General features: G+C 52.9%; 4 protein-coding genes across 4 annotated transcripts; 1 reads left to right on the top strand and 3 right to left on the bottom strand.

The window, feature by feature from the left end:
* Positions 1-3,656: 3,656 nt before the first annotated feature.
* GUITHDRAFT_141050 (hypothetical protein) lies at positions 3,657-5,370 on the bottom strand (the record flags this gene model as incomplete). Its single annotated transcript, XM_005829554.1, has 9 exons — positions 3,657-3,809; positions 3,994-4,116; positions 4,163-4,249; positions 4,396-4,464; positions 4,710-4,801; positions 4,848-4,899; positions 4,964-5,022; positions 5,105-5,291; positions 5,338-5,370. 9 exons carry the CDS (start codon positions 5,368-5,370, stop codon positions 3,657-3,659), a joined length of 855 nt encoding a protein of 284 aa, XP_005829611.1.
* Positions 5,371-7,345: 1,975 nt separating this feature from the next.
* GUITHDRAFT_141049 (hypothetical protein) lies at positions 7,346-8,050 on the bottom strand (the record flags this gene model as incomplete). Its single annotated transcript, XM_005829553.1, has 1 exon — positions 7,346-8,050. One exon carries the CDS (start codon positions 8,048-8,050, stop codon positions 7,346-7,348), a length of 705 nt encoding a protein of 234 aa, XP_005829610.1.
* Positions 8,051-12,515: 4,465 nt separating this feature from the next.
* GUITHDRAFT_73695 (hypothetical protein) lies at positions 12,516-14,090 on the top strand (the record flags this gene model as incomplete). Its single annotated transcript, XM_005829552.1, has 1 exon — positions 12,516-14,090. The coding sequence occupies one exon, from the start codon at positions 12,516-12,518 to the stop codon at positions 14,088-14,090; it is 1,575 nt and encodes a 524-aa protein (XP_005829609.1).
* A 688-nt stretch (positions 14,091-14,778) lies between these two features.
* Positions 14,779-16,539, bottom strand: GUITHDRAFT_73743 (hypothetical protein; the record flags this gene model as incomplete). The annotated part of the gene is made up of 1 exon (XM_005829551.1): positions 14,779-16,539. A coding segment is annotated over one exon (1,761 nt), but the record flags the coding sequence as incomplete, so codon positions are not given.
* Between the last annotated feature and the right edge of the window lie 3,097 nt (positions 16,540-19,636).

Here is a 19,636-nt window from a genome sequence, read left to right as displayed (position 1 = left end):
GCTGGCGCATCCATTGTGGATTTTATCTTGCCTGAAGTTGAGGATCCTCATGATGACTGAGCCCGGCCGGCAGCGTGCAAGTCCGGCGGCCCGGACAGGCTCATCATCGTGTGCCGCCAGTGCCAGGCCCGGGCCGCGTGGGGCGGCCGGGCGCTGGACTGAGTTGAGGCCGATGGCGGCGATCGCCACCTCTCCCCTCCGGAGTCCCCCCAGGCTGACAGCCGCAGCGGAACGGATGTATCATCATCAGCGGGCTCGGCCCCCGGCGCAGGCGGCGGCGTGCCTGCACTAAGCACTGCGGCATGTCATTCACAGTCCGATCGACGTCTTGATTCACAGTGTTGGCCCATATAAGATTGACTCGATGATATCGGTGATCGGTTTACTCAGGTATCATCATAGAGTAGCCTGATACCGGCCAGTGACGGTTCGACGGTCACGCCGCCAACCGTGAACCGTGAACCATTCCGATCAACGGCAGTAGCCTGAGCAGAACTTCGGAAAAGCGTGGCCCTGACTCTCAGCAATGAGAGTCTCAATCCGATGATCCGATGATCCGCGGCAGTGCAGGAGCGATACTTCAGTTCACGGTTGCCAGAGGGTGCAAGTTTTGCTTCACATTGAATGAGCAGGATCTGATCTGATAGTTTCACTTGAAACTTCATTGTCTCACGGTTTATTTACAGACGAGCTACATGTAGTACAGGGATATTTGGTTGATGTCAAAGTGGTTCGATATTTCATCATTCGAATATCATCACTCCTGATGCAACGCTGGCATAATGAGTAGATTTCCTCCTTTTCATGCCACCTTGACGGTGATCACCTTGAAAAGCTTCGAGCTGAGCAGAAAATCCATTAAGTTTGCAAACAGTTATGCTGAAAGCATCTACATACCATTTGAATCTCGTGCAACAACCAAATTTTGCGAGCTTCTACTTGTTCCAACAACTCTGCAACACAACTGTGTCAGCTGCAACCTCAGCACAAAATTCTCTCGGAACTTACTTTCAACATCTGATCGTAGGCTGGACCTGAAGAAACTAGTGATCTTCTGGCATTGCGCGAGCTTCAGCTTGAGTTCTCTGATTCTTGTCTTGTTGTCGCTCATTTCGTCCTCTTCTTCGCGCGGTTTCGTGGCTGTGTGCTTCCTCTGCCCTCCCTGTCTTTGCTTTATCTCGCTTGTCAGCACGGGGACCTCCCTAGGCTAACGGCCGACGTAATCCACAGTGACGTTGTCGATTGAGGTGCTGAAAGGTCGGCCGCTACGAGTCTCACCGTAGGACCGGGTCCTACTCGCCAGCACTGTTCTGCTATGACTTGCCTATGATCATATGACAGAGTCTCTCAGATCTGAAACGTTCAAGGTTCAACGCCGGTTGGATACAAAACAAGTTGCTCACTGTTGTTCTCGTACTGATTTTTAACTTAACTTTGAGTAAAGAAGTTTGATCATCGGATGATGGCCCCGGCCGGGCCGGCCACCCGGGCGGACTCGGGAGCCACCGCCGGGGCCGCCGGGCCGCGCTGCTAGGCTAGTCCGACACAGTGAGTCAGCCCGGCCGGGCGCCGCAACCAGCCGTCACACCGTGTACGGTACCGTTACCGTGAACTCGGAACGGTACCGTACGCGGGCCGGGCCGCCGGGGCACCGCCGGGCCCCCCGTGCAGTCACTGCCACCGTGACCGTACGGTCACGGACCGCCCGGCCGCGCTCTCAGTCCGACGAGCGGCTAGCTGATAGTCAGTGACTCTCGGACTCCGGAGTTTCACTGAACTGAACTTGGGCCAGGCTAAGTTGCCCCCGCGGCCGACGGCCCGGCTTGTGGCAAATCATTGAAAAAAAAATGATGCCTACCGGGGGGAAGCAGCAGTTGCCCTGACAGCAAACGGTATAACGAAATCGCAGTACCAAGGATTCTGTCGTGCAAACGATAGCATGGCTGGCTGCTTTATTCCTATGCCAAAATATCACTGGTTAGAGTGGAAGAGAAGCATGCGATGTGCGAAAGATTCAAGCTGTTCTGTTTGCCAGATGGGACTCATCGTCTTGGCCTCCTTCAACTTGTCGAGGAGTGGATTGATATCTTCAAACTTCACGGGAAGCATCGCCTCAGCCGTTATCACGATCAATTATGACTGTGCAACAATGAATTCTCGGCTGGCAATCCTAAGAAGGCAACTGAAGTCACAATTTCCATTTTCCCTTACGGCGTAGACTGTTAAGCGAGGAAATTCTGGCAAAAGCTTGTCCGAAGTTCATCATGCCTTATGACGATGTCCTACATTCCATATGGAGACACAGTACTCAGAGGTTTTTCAGAGGCCTGTGAGAGCTGCATATGATGAAGTTATGATTGATCTCTAATAGGAGAAAGGTATTCACGTCTACAACAATTAAGCAGTCGGGTGACTTCAAAAGGCGTTAGCAGGTGGTAACTTAGCCTGACAAGATTATCCGAATGGAGTTCGTCAAGAGATCTGATTTGCAAGGGCAATGGAATATGTACGGCATTGGGCGGAATGACCGACAGGGAGGGTAAGTTATGTCTCTTCACAAGGCTGGGAAATATTTCGAAATCGAATCAATCGTTTGCAACGAAACTCTGTCCCAAGTTTGTGAAAGACTAGTCATGTCTACGAAGGGCATCAAGAAATTAAACAGAATGTTGAAAAGTCCCGATGCTTTCGAACGAATGTTCGACACCTCGGAAGGCGAATTCCAAGAGTTATTAGCTGAAGAAAATCAGACTCGACTCCAAAATTATCTGCAAGACCCAGAATTGATCATGGAAATTGGAACAAAGATCCCAGTGATTCGTTTCATTGAAATGGACAGATGCAGCGGCGAAGCAGCTTGTTGTTCGTTTCATGCTTTCATAACAACGACGAGTTACTGAGTATGATGATTGGTTGCCTCCAAGAGAAAGCGCCCGGCGCAGATGAGAAGGGTCGCGACAGTCAACCTTCAATTACAAGAGCAAGGAGTGAATGGCCGGCCCGCGGGCCAATTCACAGAGAATTCTCATAGCAGGACATTGAAACAATGGTGGCAGGCCCAGTGCCACCCTCAGTTACTGAGTCAACTTGAAGTCACTAGCTCACCCTCAGTTACTGAGTCAACCCCTCAGTTACTGAGTCCGATCAACTTGAAGTCACTAGCTCACCCTCAGTTACTGAGTCAACTTGAAGTCACTAGCTCACCCTCAGTTACTGAGTCAACCCCTCAGTTACTGAGTCAACTTGAAGTCACTAGCTCACCCTCAGTTACTGAGTCAACTTGAAGTCACTAGCTCACCCTCAGTTACTGAGTCAACTTGAAGTCACTAGCTCACCCTCCGAGTTACTGAGTCAACTTGAAGTCACTAGCTCACCCTCCGAGTTACTGAGTCAACTAAGTTGAAGTCTGAGCGTCCGAGTCACGCTGCGGTGTCCGGTCACAACTCAGTGAGTCACGGTCACCCGCCGCTGGAGGCGGCGGCCGCCAGCTCACTGCGGCTCGGCGGCGGCCGGGCGCCTCCGGGAGTCCCTCAAATTGGGACCGTCCGGGGCTGCCTGGTGACGGGCTTGAGGCCTCAAACTACCACTACATGATGGCACAGGTTAGCCTATCCGTCGGATATCATTCTTTGAGCGGCTCGAACCGACTCGGAGCCCTAGTCAGAGTCCGACCCATAGTTGAAAGTTGATCTCGGTAGCCGGGCTTCCTGACTCAGAAAGCGTCGGAGTGCCGGATCAAGTCGGTCAAGGTAGAGCGAAGCAGCAGGCTGCGAGGAAGCTCTCCTTTCCTCAGCCGATTCTCCGTCCACCTGCAGCAGCAGTGAGGATAGAGGTGCTTGAGCTTGTTTTCCAGCTACTCGCTCTTAGTCTTGTCCATCTCCTCCAGCAGACTTCGATATTTGTCCACAGCCACCACGTGTAGCCGGGCTTGGAAGCTTCTGCTTGAAGTGATCGAGCGCGTGCGGGTCATCAGACTATCTATCCGAGAGGAACCTGAGGCGAGTGAGAGAGACGAGTGAGGAAGAGGAGCGAAGCTGACTTGGTGTGCGAGATGAGCTCGTATGGAGACAGGCAGTCTCCGTTGAACAACTCCTTCCACTTGACACACGAGTCCCCCTGACATCCGCATTGAGGAGAAGGACGATACCTCAACGTCTCTCACCAGCCGGACATGCACCCCGAAGAAAGGTCCATCCAACAGGCCCAGGCGCTTCATCAACCCGTCGATGTCGAGCTCCTGCGCAAGCTCCTGGAGGGACGAGTTGAGAGGACGTGAAGCAGAGGAGGAGAAGGCAGGACAGGTCGAATCCTGAAGAGAAAGCTGTTGAGCACCGACCTCCACCAAAACATCCCCTGGGATACATCAGGAGGGACAGCGAAAGTCATTGGCGGCACCTTGGTCTGATACTTGGGAGGGACCCAGGCGAAGGGCTGGACACTGCGCGTGTTGTCACTCTCTTCCACCTGCTTCCCGTCAAGAGGTCAAAGACTGTCAGGATCAATCGACCTTGAGATGAAACGTTCTCTCGAGAAAGTTGTCCATGTCTTGGTTTGAGCAATCGCTCCAGCTGCAATCTCTTGTCTCACCGAGAAGGGAGGGAGCAAGCGAGAGCAGGAGCGAGAGCGAGAGGGAGAGCGAGGGAGGAAGGGAGGATGCCACTTGGATGGTGTCAGACTCGACCGGACGGAGGATGAAGAGGAGATATTACCTCGGCTTTCCTCCACAGGAGCGTCTTCTTGTTGAGAGCGAAGGACAAGGACAGCATCGAGGCGATCAGACTCAGGGATGCCGTCAGCCCTCCTGCTCTCCGATGGCTCAGCAGTCTACTCAAGGCGAGGTCGAGCACCTGGATGGTACCCCGTGACCAGAGCAGCAGGAGCAGCGCAGGATCCCGAGCCCTGGAGAAACTGACGTCAGCAGGCGAGGGGTTAAGGTCGCAGGCAACTGAGAGTCTCACGGCACCTGAGAGGCTGCGACCTCCCTCAGAGCTCCCTCGAGCTCCTGGTGGTCCCATGCTGATGCTTTCAGCCTGACACAGAAGGGGTGTCAAAGATGATCAGGGACGGGCCGTTGGCAACCAGCTGAAGTTGACTTGATCCTCACTGTCCTGCGGATGTCGATAGGGAGGTAGAAAAAGATGGTCCGTCAGGAGGTGAGTCGAGCAGTCGATGCCGATCCTGTTGGGCTTGCACACGCACTGCCCGAGGACGGGATCCGTTGGAGGACAAGAGCCAAACTGAGGAGGACAGTGACGGGAACAATTCCACCGCACAGAGCTGAAGACTGCCATCTGCCCACCATGATCAGAGGAGGGAGACGCTGTTGACAGGGCAGACCTCGAGTAGGGACAAGATTCTCTCCTCTACCATGCCCTCTGCCTCCAAAGCCTCCAGGCGCACATATCGACCAGTCGCTGAGACACCCAACAAAGAGAGAATCCCTGTACCACCCTGAGAAACTCTGAGAAGACTGAAATCCGCCTCCTCCCTCCTCCCTCCTCCCTCCTCCCTCCCCCCTCCCCCCTCCTCCCTCCTCCCTCCTCCCTCCTCCCTGTCATGCTAGACGCTCCATGCAGGCTTCGTGTCCAGCACGCTTTGAAGACAGGAATGCAACCATTGAAAGATGTCATGAAGCAACTCTTGGCGGAAGCTAAAATGCTGCCAGTCACCCTCGAGTCGAATTCAGGGCTGTCGGGACGGATGGATGACTGAAGTAGAAGATCGCGACTGAAAGAGATCTACACTCATTGAAACCTGCAAGGCTGCTAATCGTTGAAAGATAAGGCCTACAAGGAAACAAGTTGAGAAGAGTTTCATTGATTTTTATGAGCTGGTGGGGCTTATTCTTCCAGCGAGAAATGTTGGCCTCCCACACACTCCCGTGCATCTTCCTCAGACAGAAACATCACACTTTGCACCAACTCAATCCCAAGGTCTTCCAAACCCCCTCGTTGTTTTCTCGGCTCTGTCTCGATTGACAAGGTTTGTGCATGCGGCTTGAACTTCTGGGAGGACAAAGATCAAATTCGCTTTCCTGACTTTGTTCAACACAGTAATGTTGGCAAGAATGTCATACAATGGTGTATAAAGCACGGGATGCTGCTGAGCCGTTGTTATCTGGAATAGATACACCTCTTCTGGTTTCTCGGACAACATCAACGCATCCACGCATGGGAAAGTCTTGGATAAAGGCTTGTAGTACGTCCTATTCTGTAGACGGCAATTCAAACTTTCAGGTCCTCCCCAGAATCCCACAAATTCACTTCTCTTCATTTCAATCTCAGTCAGAGTGCCGTCATCATGCCCTTCCCCCAACCTCCTTGCCTTTCTTTTCCCTTCTTGCCTGAGAACGAGGTGCGAAATAAATTCAAACAGCATCCAATTTGAAAGAACGCGATCACTATTCGCGCTGAAGGCAACTTTTAAGGCCATATTGCGATCGCGATTCATTATCCACTTGGAAATCGAAGCCTTTGCATATTCTGAGCAGATCTGAGCCTTCACGGAATCATATGTTGGGCTTGGAACAAGGTGTACAAGCTTCGAAGGGAGATCGAAATCTTGATCATACACAACTCTGATCTTGTTATCAAAATCTTCAATGCTAGTGATTTTATGAACCTCCTGAATCAAACTGGACTTTGAACTCTCTAAAAGCATTCTGGGGATGTTTCCCCAAGTCTCGATAGTTTGTTTTGCCACTGCAGCATCTAAGCGTGTCTTGTGCAGCTCTTGAAAGATAGCCATCTCCTCGTCGGTCCACACCGGCATGAAGAACCGTTTGGCTGTGCCTTCCTTCAACAATTGTTTGAAAACACGTAGTTTGGGAGAGGAGACGATGATGTTCTTGGTACATCGAGCACAAAAATACGTTGACACCTCCGCGTTAAGGTCGCACAGATACCAACCTCCGTGTTTGAACAAAATTGATTCTCGGCATATAGCTGCATTCTTCACACGAAACCAAGTGCCTTCCTTGAAATGAAAGTGATCGTCTCCGCGTTGATAGTAGACGCTCTCTCCTGTCTGAAGTATATACAGGAGCAAATAAAGAGCAAAACAAGACTTTCCAATCCCTGGGTTGCCCGTAATGATCATTGTTTCAAAAGATGTGCGATTTTCTCTTGGTTTCAATGTTTTCGGGTCCAAACCAAAGTTCATCGCAATGATATCCTTGACATCACGATAGCACTCACGTATCAAAAGCTCGTTCCCACCAAGCAGTTTTGCTCCTTCCGGCAAACGAACAGTGGTTTGATTGGCATCGATGCTTCCCGAGCAAGAGGTATTCCACAGCACAGCGAGAAACTCAAAATCTTGATCCCTCCCTGTTCAAAACGATTCGTCACACAAAATCAAGCAAATCTCTTGACTGCTTACTTTGATCGTAGACAAGATACGGTGAGTCATCCACATACCCCAAGTTGAGTAGTATAAGCTTTTGCAACTGATCCTCACTTCGAATCAGTTTAGCCTGCAGCTCGGCTTTCTCCTGCTCATCCTTGCTGGCGGTAATCCTCGCCCGTAGCTGTTCTAGATCCAGCCTCTGTCTCGCGATCTCGAGCTTGGCTTCCATTGACTTCTCCTGGGCCTGCAGCTCGGCTTTCATTGACTTCTCCTCAGCCCGCAGCTCGGCTTTCTCCTCCTTATCCTTGCTGGTTCTGATCTTCTTCCTTTGTTGCCTTTGTTCGACTCGCATACGCTCTAGCTCTAGTTCGTCGTTGATCCTCATCTCCTCAGCCCGGAGCTTGGTTTTCTCCCTGTCATCTGTGCTGACCATCAACCTCGCGCAAATGCGTTGCAGGCTGATCTTCAATGCCTTCCGCTTGGAAATCCCTGCAGGTAGTTCATCCCCTAAAATGTGATCACCGTCCAAAGGGCCACCACCACGGAGCTTCGCAAGCGGCGGCATCATGTTTACTGTACCAGTGAGACTGGAAGAAAGACAGAGGTGCGATCCTCTTGATTCTAGGCTTACTGTGCCATGAGTAGCTTCTTGAGCGACCCACAGCATGCGGGCCAGCAAAGTTAGCAATGTTGCCGCCGCCATGCTGTAGCTGATGCTCTCTCGATGTTTACTCAACAGACCTGGCCGCGCAGGAATAATATCAGGATTCCGAAGTTCATAGAAGTAACAGAGGTGATAAGAGATTGGTACAGATGTACAAGCTGGTTTACTTCAAGCAATCCAGTCTCACAGGGACCCTTCACCTCATTCTCGGCCTTTCCGGGCCTTTCCTGCAACGTATGGTCCTTCGACCGGTCCGAGTCACGCCCTAGCCTCCCCACTGAGCCTGGAGGCTCCCTGAGCCTAGAGGCTCCCTGAGCCTAGAGGCTCCCTGAGCCTAGAGGCTCCCTGAGCCTAGAGGCTCCCTGAGCCTGAGAGAATCATCCATCGCGGCTTCCTGACGGTCGAGTCAAGTTGACACAGTTGCTCCCTTGGCCTTGACGGAACCTGTGTGTGTCTGCAACCTGCTGAGAGGTGGTTTCGTGCCTTCATCGTAGGACCTCCTGAAGAATAGTCATGATAGTACTGTCTTCTCTGATCGAACCGTTATTCGGAAGTTCCTGTCACTTGCTGTCCTGTCGTAGACTGATATGAGCTGACTCGCTTATCACCTGCTGCCGCATCCATGGGTCCTAGCCTGTTCTTGCTCTCTTCTTCGTGATCCTCCTACGTACGGTCATCCCTATTGTAGCTGTTGCTGTCCTTTCTGTGAGCTTGTGCACAGAGCCACATCGACTGAGGCTAACCGGGCCGGCGGCCCGTTGAGGTGCTGAAACTGAGGTCGGCCGCAATGTGACTCGCCGTCTCACCGTCACCGTACTAGGACCTGGTCCTGACTCGCCAGTGTCCTGCTATGACTTGCCTATGATCATATTACGGAGTCTCCAGGCTCTCAGATCTGAAACGGCGTTCAAGGTTCAACGCCAGTTGGATACAAAACAACTTCCGTTGCTCGCTGTTTGATCATCGGATGATGCGGCCCCGGCCGCGGCCGGCCGCGGCCACCGTCACTGCCGTGGCACTGCCCGCCGGGCCGGTGACCTCACCCCGGGCGTAATCTAGTACAGCCTCCGCTCGATATCCGCTCACAGAGTCAGTACCCCCATTTCCCCTGGCAATCCGATCATCGGATGATCACCACCCGGGCCGGGCCTTGAAAGCATACTACGGACGCTGACTCGCCTCTCAGAACCAACTGGCCCAACTTGACGGCGGCGCCGGGCAGCCTGGCAGTGGGCCAATCCGATCATTGAATGTACTGGGGTCGGCCGGGCCACTGCCCGGCCGACCCCGGGCCCCGGGGGCGCCGGATGATCGGACCGTACTCGGCCCGGCCGCGCGGCCCGGGTGGCCCGGGCCGGGGCCCGGGGATCAGACCGTCAGTCCGATCCGACGGCCCGGCCCCGGCGGGGGCGCGGCCCACCGTGACCGCCGCCGACTCTCGTGTGGATGATAATGCGGCCTGAGGGCCCGGGCCGGGCCTGGCCACTAACTTAACAACACCCTTAGAGGTGTAAGATATAGTCCGGACAAATATATACACTTTTGTAGTTTTTTGAGAGGTTTAGTGCTCATTCACATAAACTTCTTCCGAATATGACCCCTACCCCACCCAAAGACCAGTTTAGGACCTCACCCACCCTCCCTCCCTACCCACACCCGCCTCAGAGGTCCAAGACTCAAAAACACTCAGCCAAATTTCTGAGCTCCATCTCGCTGCTTGACCCAGAACTGAGCAACGTCTAACGAGGTTTCACAAGATTTACCAGAGCAACTTGTGTTTATTACAACTTATGATATCACTCACTGTCACTTGACAATGAATTATATGTTTTACAAACCTTAAACCATCCAATTACAGGCAAAATCTAAGCCATCAGTCTCGTTATCATTCGCATTTCGAACGACCACCTGATCTCATCTAGTCGCGGTGCTTCTTTCTTTCGCATTTTCTTGAAGTACGTTGCCTGTGCAAACTGCCCACTCCTATCACTTGAGCTCTCTGCCCCTTCTCTCTGATTGAGCCACGAGATGAAATCCTTTGGATATTTCTTGAATGTTTCATCTCGGCATTGAAACATCAAAGATTCTCACCGACTATCAAAGAAGGAATTCAGTTCCATTACACTTCGCCGGATGAATTGGTCAAAGCACTTCATGAGATAAGCTATGCCTGCAAACTATTTGCTTCATGCTCTGTTAAAATTTGCTCGTTGCAGTTTCTCCGAAGGAGGTATCCCTTTGGCATGTTTGCCAGTGTGATACAGATTCCATGCATTGTTGAAACATTTCGCTTCACCAGAAATTCGAATCGTTTTCAGATCAGCTTGATCAGTCTGAGTCACAGTGTGACGAACGCCAGCTCGATCGTCATTGACACACTGTACAGTGCTCCGATTCAGCAGTGCGCCAGCTTTTACGTCTCCGAGGTCAGGTTCCTCTTCCTGTTCCTGGTGTTCTGTCGCATGTTGCCCTATCTCCGGAATCTCCTTCAGCATGCCTGCGACTGAATCGTTGTTTTCTGCAATGTTGCGTTTCAAATCCTCCAGGCTCGGAACACAAACAAACATATGATCATCTTGCCATCAGATGGGTTGCATGCAGCAGGATCTGAACCGTATTCAAGGATCTACAGATGACATCCCAACTCAATGTGACATATGTCAGGCTGCCCACGATCCTATCTTCTTATGCCTATGTAATTCTCTTCCGTCAACGGATTTGCATCCTTTCCCGAGCTAAGTTTCGTGACACCTACTGCCGCCTCATCTATGAAGACCTTTGTAGGACTCCAATATATGGTTGTATCAATCTTCCACCGAAAGTCTTTGAGTGGTTGTTCCTTCTGTAAACATGCCTGACGCCAGACCTTAGAGACATGTTTGACTGAAACTTCAAGTAGCTTTTTGCTTCATTATCAGCAACGAAGACATTTGCTGGTGCGAGCATTTCCTCACGTACAAAGAAACCAACCCCCGTCTTGCCAGCAACTCTTGATCTTCTCAGGGGTTGGACTGCGATTTCGTGCTCAACTCCGAAGCTGACAAGCAACATGCTCTCATCTCACACAGCAAAGTAATCAGTTGGCTTACAGAACTCCAAGAGGAGGTCTTCGGGTTGACCAATCTCTTACAGATCCAATCTCTTTCCCATCCAATCTCTTACAGATTCCACTTACTGATTCTATCTGCCCCCTTACATCTTGCTCTTCTTCTTCACATTCCCCAAAGGCACCCTTCTTCTCCGTACGGTCCTCGTCCTCGTCCTCGTCCTCGTCCTCGTCCTCGTCCTGTTGCATGTGCTCCAGCTCGTGCTCCACCACCACCACCTCCTCACCATCATCAAAATCACATCATCATCATCATCATCATCATCATCCACTCTGTGCCATGATTAGATCCTTCTACATGACTTCTTGCAAGCAAGTGCATCTTGAGGAATTGATGGAAGGGCTGTTTTCCCACGTTGCTCACACTCACAGCTGGTGTATCCTTCCGAATCAACATATTCATTCACGCAAAGATGATGGCACATCAGGCTTGCATCTTCAGCATTGATACAATCGAATGCTTTCATCATGTACCTTGCATTGATTGCCAAACAAGCATGTGTGTGAAGAAGCCATGAATGGCGCGAAGCTGTTTGTGGAAGGGGGTGGGGTGGTGGGGCCACACATTTTTATAAGATCGGACAGTGCAGGGCAAGGGGGTAGGAGCAATTAGAGGTTCCAAAGTTGAGTAAAACTAATAGACTAATTGGTTTGCTAACCCCTACTAAATACTTCAAGTACTACCCTGGTGAAATCATGCCCTGCTGACATTCATTGAAGATGCAGGACAAAATATTTACTCAACTTTGCCTTCCCTGCCGGACAAGACCTTATGCTCGTGTCCGGCATCTGTCAGACACTTACTAAATTAACTTTGAGTAATGGTCCTAGCAACTTGGCAAGGAAATACAGGACCTATGCCTAGGTCCTATTCCCCTAAGTTCCGTACATGGCATGCCCCCCGGTCCGATCTTTGGCATTTACTTTGGTGCTAGGAAAGTGTTAGGGGGTCCTAGGAAGGAAGTAGTATGACCTATGGCACAAGATCATCTCTCATCATCTCTCTTCATGACACGAAAAAACTGGGTAGGGTAGCAAAATGATTATGAGAGGGTAGGGGTAGTTTCTAAGAAACCTTCTTGACCAGACAACAAGCTGATTCTTGGGGGTAGGGGAGTACACATCAATTTCGGGATAGGTAGGGGTTCATTCGGACAAGCGGGTAGGGTTACGACTTGCTTAGTGCCCGCTCATATTGCAACGAGGGAGGGGAGGAAACGTGGAGAGACTGAGACTATGGCGGAGCAGCGCGAGGAGGACAGCTACAGCATCCCTGTGATGATGGAGAGCAGCCCTGTAGAAGCAATCGTCTCCTCCAGCGAGCCAGCAGTGGTCACCCTCTCCAACGACCAGCAGTCTCGTGCCCACATCCTGTGAGTACTCTTGTGTAGCAAGTAAATGCCAGGACTGACGCATCTATCTGACAGCAAGCATGCCACATCCTCTGCCAACTCACTGGCCTATCAGTCTCTGCGAATCAAACCAGCGACCATCGCATGGAAAGATCTCACCTACGACGTCAAGCTCACCCGCTCAAACCCTCAGACCGGAAAGAATGAAACTATAGACAAGCGCATCCTCGACGGCCTCTCCGGCATCGTCCGGAGGAGAGCAAGAGCAGACAATGTGACGCATGTGCTGGGGCTGGACTCATGCAGCAACACCATCGTAGGAGACGTGTTCCGCAAGGGGCTGAGCGGAGGGCAGCTCCGCCGCCTGTCGATTGCGGTGGAGCTGGTGCGGAACCCCTCCATCCTACTGCTGGACGAGCCGACGTCAGGCCTCGACTCGGCGGCGGCAGAGAACATCATGAAACACTTGTCGCACCTGGCCAAGACTGGCACCACCATTATTTGCACTATCCACCAGCCTCCGTCAGAGGTGTGGGCGAACTTCGACAAGTTCCTCCTGCTGTCTAGGGGCAAGTGCCTCTACTTCGGGGCGGCAAACAACGCGGTGGACTACTTCGAGAGGATGGAGTATCCGTGCCCGGGGCAGTCGAACCCGGCAGACTTCTTCCTGAGGCTGGCCAACACGGACTTCGAGGGTCACGCGGACATCGAGGCGCTTGCAAAAGGCTTCAAAACTCAGCCTGAGGGCATGTCGCTGACTTCCGCTCTTGCTCGACCGATCGAGCATGAAATCAGTCCCATCAGTCACAGGAATGGCTTCATGACGCAGCTCCTGATCTTGTCTCATCGCGCCTTCTTCAACAACGCGCGTAACCCGGGTATCTTCCTCGTCCGACTCGTCATGTACATCATGCTGTGCCTGCTGATGGGCTTCATGTTCTGGGACCTCGGCACAGGCCCCACGGACATCAACAGCCGTGTTGCTCTCCTCTTCTTTGTCGCGGCTTTCCTGGTGTTCATGTCGGTGGCGGTGCTGCCCTTCTTCATCGTGGAGCGAGCTGTGTTCCTACGCGAGCGAGCCAACGGCTGGTACATGGTGCCGGCCTACGTGCTGGCTTCGTTCCTCATGTCGTTGCCGGGGCTCTTCATCATCTCGCTTGCAAGCACTGTGCTTGTTGTGTTTCCTGCCGGTCTCAATAACTTCGGGGTGTTTCTGCTCGACCTCTTCCTATCTCTCGTCACCGCGGAGGCGTTCATGTGTGTCATAGCATCGGTGGTACCTCACTACATCATCGGGATCGCGCTGGGGGCAGCGGTGTACGGCTTCTTCATGTTGTGCGAGGGCTTCATGAAGGTAAAGAACGACATCCCAGATTGGTTCATCTGGGGGTACTACATGGCCTTCCACACGTACTCTTTCAGAGCGTTCATGGTGAACGAGTTTGAAGGCATTCAGTACTTTGACAGCCCTCAGTTTCACAATGGCAGGGAGGTTCTTGCCTTCTACAACATGGAGGATCACCCGATCTGGAAGGATCTGCTTGTTGTCGGGGGCTGGGCTATCGCCCTCCAGATCGTGTTTGGAACGATCCTGCAGGTGTTCCACAAGGGCAAGCGGTGAGCGGGGGGAGAGTCTTGTAGGTTGTGCTGCTCCCTTTCGGACAAGTGAAACAGCAAAGTTTGTCGCAGCCGCTGGTTGGCCCCTTGTAAGATTTCAATCGATTTTGATCATGCAGCTTCAGCAGCCGCTTGCTTGACTGACAGTTTAGTTTGTGACACTATTACTAATAGATGTGTATGCCTTATAAGACTTTTCTGCACGCAATAATCCTTTACCTGTGCTCTGATGGAGAACAGAGAAAGCTTGTTCAGTCTGCCTCCTGCCTGTGCTCTTCCCACACACACCTGGATGGACGGGCTGTTGATTTGCTCCACATTTTCTGCCCAGGTGGATATGTACACCTCCTCTTATACATTCCTGCGCATGGCTGATCGCTCTTCTCAATATACAAGTAGAGCCGGACAGGCTTCAGATCTGCCATGGGATTGAAAAATCAATTCAGTTCTGCAATTGTCATCGTTGAAATTATCTGCCCATCATCTAGATGCTTTACATTCACAATGACAGAAATGCATAGATACTGAAGTCGCGACGACCGCAGTCCTCACGATAGGGGGGGGGGTAAAACCAGAATCATTGAAACGAGGATTCAGCCTTGCATACATTAACTCGTTTACTTGAAACACACAATTGGAACATGAGAAAAACTTTGAAAATCGATATAAGAGACATCAGTGAAGAATTTTGTTTACCGCTTGCCCTTGTGGAACACCTGCAGGATAGTCCCGAATATGATCTGGAGGGCGATGGCATACGATCCAACTACGAGCAGGTCCTTCCATACGGGCTTGTCGTTCATATTGTAAAAGGCTAGCACTGACTTGCCGTCTGGGAATTGAGGGCTCGTAAACGTGGGAATAGAGTCGAACTCGTTCACCATGAACGCTCTGAAAGAGTATGAATGGAACGCAATGTAGTACCCCCAGATGAACCAATCTGGGATGTCGTCCTTGATCTTCATGAAGCCCTCGCACAACATGAAGAAGCCGTACACCGCTGCTCCCAGCGCGATCCCGATGATGTAGTGAGGTACCACCGATGCTATGACACACATGAACGCCTCCGCGGTGACGAGAGATAGGAAGAGGTCGAGCAGAAACACCCCGAAGTTATTGAGACCGGCAGGAAACACAACAAGGATTGAGCTGACCAATGCGATGATGAACAACCCCGGCAACGACATGAGGAACGAAGCCAGCACGTAGGCCGGCACCATGTACCAGCCGTTGGCTCGCTCGCGTAGGAACACAGCTCGCTCCACGATGAAGAAGGGCAGCACCGCCACCGACATGAACACCAGGAAAGCCGCGACAAAGAAGAGCAAGCTGACACGGCTGTTGATGTCCGTGGGGCCTGTGCCGAGGTCCCAGAACATGAAACCGATCATGAGGCAAAGAAGAATGTACATGATGAGTCGGACGAGGAAGATACCCGGGTTACGCGCGTTGTTGAAGAAGGCGCGATGAGACAAGATCAGGAGCTGCGTCATGAAGCCATTCCTGTGCTTGCTGATATGAACGTCATGATCGATCGGCTTGCTAAGCGCAGAGGACAAAGCCATGCCTTCAGGCTGAGTTTTGAAGCCTTTTGCAAGCGCCTCGATGTCCGCGTGACCCTCGAAGTCCGTGTTGGCCAGCCTCAGGAAGAAGTCTGCCGGGTTCGACTGCCCCGGGCACGGATACTCCATCCTCTCGAAGTAGTCCACCGCGTTGTTTGCCGCCCCGAAGTAGAGGCACTTGCCCCTAGACAGCAGGAGGAACTTGTCGAAGTTCGCCCACACCTCTGACGGAGGCTGGTGGATAGTGCAAATAATGGTGGTGCCAGTCTTGGCCAGGTGCGACAAGTGTTTCATGATGTTCTCTGCCGCCGCCGAGTCGAGGCCTGACGTCGGCTCGTCCAGCAGGAGGATGGAGGGGTTCCGCACCAGCTCCACCGCAATCGACAGGCGGCGGAGCTGCCCTCCGCTCAGCCCCTTGCGGAACACGTCTCCTACGATGGTGTTGCTGCATGAGTCCAGCCCCAGCACATGCGTCACATTGTCTGCTCTTGCTCTCCTCTCTGCCTGCGTGCTCTCCGCGTGCGGGATGAGAAGGTCGGCCGCGTATCGCATCGTCTCTCTGACCGTGAAGGGCGTCTGCAGCGCATGCTCCTGCTGCACGTACGACGCCACCATGCTGAACGTCTCGTCTCTGGGCTTCCCGTTCACCAGCACGTCGCCGGTGAACTTCCTGCCCTTGCGGTGGGGGTCGATCCTCCCGGCGATGGCGTCGAGCAGGGTGGTCTTGCCGCCTCCCGAGGGCCCGCAGATGGCGAGCATCTCCCCGGGCCGGACGATGCCGGAGAGGCCGTCGAGGATGCGCTTGTCTATAGTTTCTTTCTTTCCGGTCTGAGGGTTTGAGCGGGTGAGCTTGACGTCGTAGGTGAGATCTTTCCATGCGATGGTCGCTGGTTTGACCCTAATAGATTGATATGCAAATGAGTTCGCTCCTGATGCAGAAGATATCCTGTAATGTCTGGTGTCAGCATTTTTTGGTAAAGCAACTGCTCACTGTTTGGGAGCAAAAGGTGATTTGTGGATAGAGAATTGCAGGGGAATCGCGATCAAGAGGAGACTTACGCTGTTCGCTGTTGAACTTTGTCTCGAACGACAAATTCTTGTGGTTGGTTTTTAGAATCGCCTTCAGCATTTGTCGGAATGCTATACGCCACCTCAGCGTACGCTGATTGCTCCGTGGACATTTCGCTTTGCTCTGCTCTACGCTCCCGTCCCCACAAGCTTTATGGACAGAGTTTGCAACCCCAGCACCCTACCCCAGGATGCTCCATAACACCACCCTACCTTCACCATATCAATACTACCCCTACCCCATTCTTCGTAGCACATCTTGCTTGCTGGTGGTCGTATCCATTTTCAATACATGATCTATCATCTGTTTTGTCCAGGGGGTTGTTTCAAATGTTTCGGTGAAGCAGCTACAAAAGTTTTTCGCTCTCTTATGGGCCATCTTTGAAATATTCAAAAAAAACATAGAGCATATTTGAAAATTAAACGCAGATTCTGAAAACAAATATGCTTGACCGGAAAGATTGCGCAGAAGGAAATAGATAGTCCCGCCCACAAGACCACCCCCCGATACCCAGTTCAAGTACCGGTAGTGACACAACTTTACCGCAGTCCGGCCATTCTTGAGTTCGTAGGAATGACTACCCCTGAAGGCCACGTACCAAACCTACACTCATGTCTGAGGGTGACGACCCACCCCTTTCAAATCTTGATGCACCCCACCCCATCATAGCACCAAGGCTTTTTATTCCCTGCTAGGTACAATTTGTACCCCTACCCCTTAAGATTCCTCTCAATACCCCACCCCCTGGTATGATCGATGACAAAAGAGGGTGAGCGTCATCGATGATCATAGGCCCCTGGAAATTCAAATCTAAAAACTATTTTCACACAGCAGTACTGAGAGAGGACCTAGGGACATAGGACAAAACACCTTTTCTTCTCTTAGCATTGCTAGGACCACGGACCAAAAAATGAACCATAGTAACCCCTAGGCGCCTACAGATAGTTCGGTCAAAGGACCTAGCAAGCAATATAAGTCATAAGACCTTTCAAGGACCTGGGGAGTACTAGGAAGTGTAGCTATACTTGCTGATCGTCAGCGACGAGGTCATGGAAGGGTCGAGGACCCCTTCTGCAACAGGAGAAGGGAAGGGTACTGTTGATGACTCAGTTTACTAAAAGTTGACCCCCGTGATAGGGGTTGGTAGGGGTGGCTAAAGGGACCATTCTAGTTGTGGGAGGGGGTAGGGGTGGCTCAACGGAGACAGCGGCTCACAAGATCAGATGCACTGCGGCACCTCCAAGAATGGATATACTGTCTCAGGTGGGGTACTTGAAAGGGAGAAGACTGGGGTGGGGGTGGCCAGTCGTTGCAAGCAAGTGCCAACGGCCCCCTACTACCCTGATCTTTTGGTGGTTGGTAGGGGTGGTATGACCGTGACAAGGCTCATGACCTCAAGGTCGGTCACCCAACGTCACAGCTTCAAGTACTAACCTGATTTTTAAGTTAACTTTGAGTAAAGCTTCGGCCGGGCCTTGGCAGGGTCCTAACCGTGACCCGGTGACCGTGCCGGGACTCTGTGACTGGCAACTTGAGTCCGACCCCGGGCCCCTCGTACCTCGTACTGATTTTTAACTTAACTTAGTAACTTGAGTAAAGATCGGGCCCCTCGGAACCTCTGAGAGTCTCGGCCCGGCGGCCCTCTGGAGTACGTGGTCTCCGGAGGGCCGCGGGCCCCAGGTCGGGCTGACTCATCGGACTATATTCAGGTTTCATCCCCGGGCGACCGCCGGGGCCGGGCCGCGGGGCGCCCGGATCGGTTTCCGGGCCGGCCTGCCACTGAGTCCCCACGGTACAACACTGTGACAGTGTGCCAGTGACGGGCCGGGCCCCGGCCGCGGCGATCACGGCGTCGTCCGGCTCACTGAGTCACGGTCCGAGCCTACGTCAGAAGCCGCCGCGGCCAGTCACGGGACTCGGGAGGCCCGGATCGGCGCCGCCGGAGTCACAACTGAGTTGGAGTCCGCCTCCTGGGAACTTGCGGTCACGGGCGGGCCACCGGGCCGCTGCCCGGACTCGGGAGTCAGTGGCAGGCTCACCGTGTCGGACCCCAGGCTCCGGGCCCCGGGGCCTCGCCAGACCTTACTGAGCAAGACGGCTAGGAAGGTCTCTTGCCTTCAGGCTTGATCACAGTGTACTACATTGCCGCCGAGGCTTGAAACGCGTAAGGGTCGTCTTGGTTCGGCTGGCCCATGCGACCACTAGTCACGACCGTGTGAGTAGTACTTTATCCTATATAGTGACTACTGAACCGTCAAATTACCCGGCGTACTGCCGAACCAAGTCTAGTCACTGAGTCGGCATTGTTCAAGTTCCCCCGGCGATTGGACCGTCACCAGCCTGGCCCCGGCTGAGCCGGCCGTGACGGAGCCGCCGGGTGTATGCGCCGCGCGGCCGACCGTCAGATCGGACCGGGGCCCGGTCCCCCAGCCGCATCCGACTGTGCCCCAACGGTGGCTCAGACTATCGGACTCGTACACTGTAAGTCTGGGCAACTGACAGGCCCAGACTGAGAGCCGCGAGTCCAGCAGCCCAACTTACGGTAGAGATGACTTGAACGGGAGGGCGTGACGACTGCTTGTCAATCTCGCAGCGCGTCTAGTCGATCTTGACGGATGAGTAGATCTTGACGATGAAGAAGAAGCAGGAGAGGAACCCAACCTTCCAGGACCGTCATCGGGACGGGGGGAGCGAGTGAGGGAGAGGAGAAGTCGAGGGCGAGAACGTGGTCAACCAGGGTAGCGAGTGAGATGAGGACCGACGGAGAGCTGCTCACTCAGGAGGAGGAGAGGAGGAGGAGAGGACTCAGGGGGAGAGGGGAGGAGAGGAGGAAGGAGGCGAAAAGGGAGGAAGGAGGAGGACGAGGAGAGGAGGAGAGGAGAGGAGGAGAGGAGAGGCGGAGAGGAGAGGCGGAGAGGA

This window comes from Guillardia theta, assembly GCF_000315625.1.
Source record: "Guillardia theta CCMP2712 unplaced genomic scaffold GUITHscaffold_51, whole genome shotgun sequence".
Classification (NCBI taxonomy): domain Eukaryota; class Cryptophyceae; order Pyrenomonadales; family Geminigeraceae; genus Guillardia; species Guillardia theta.
The sequence above is the reverse complement of the archived record's forward strand: the minus strand, read 5'-3'. Positions and strand labels throughout refer to the sequence as shown.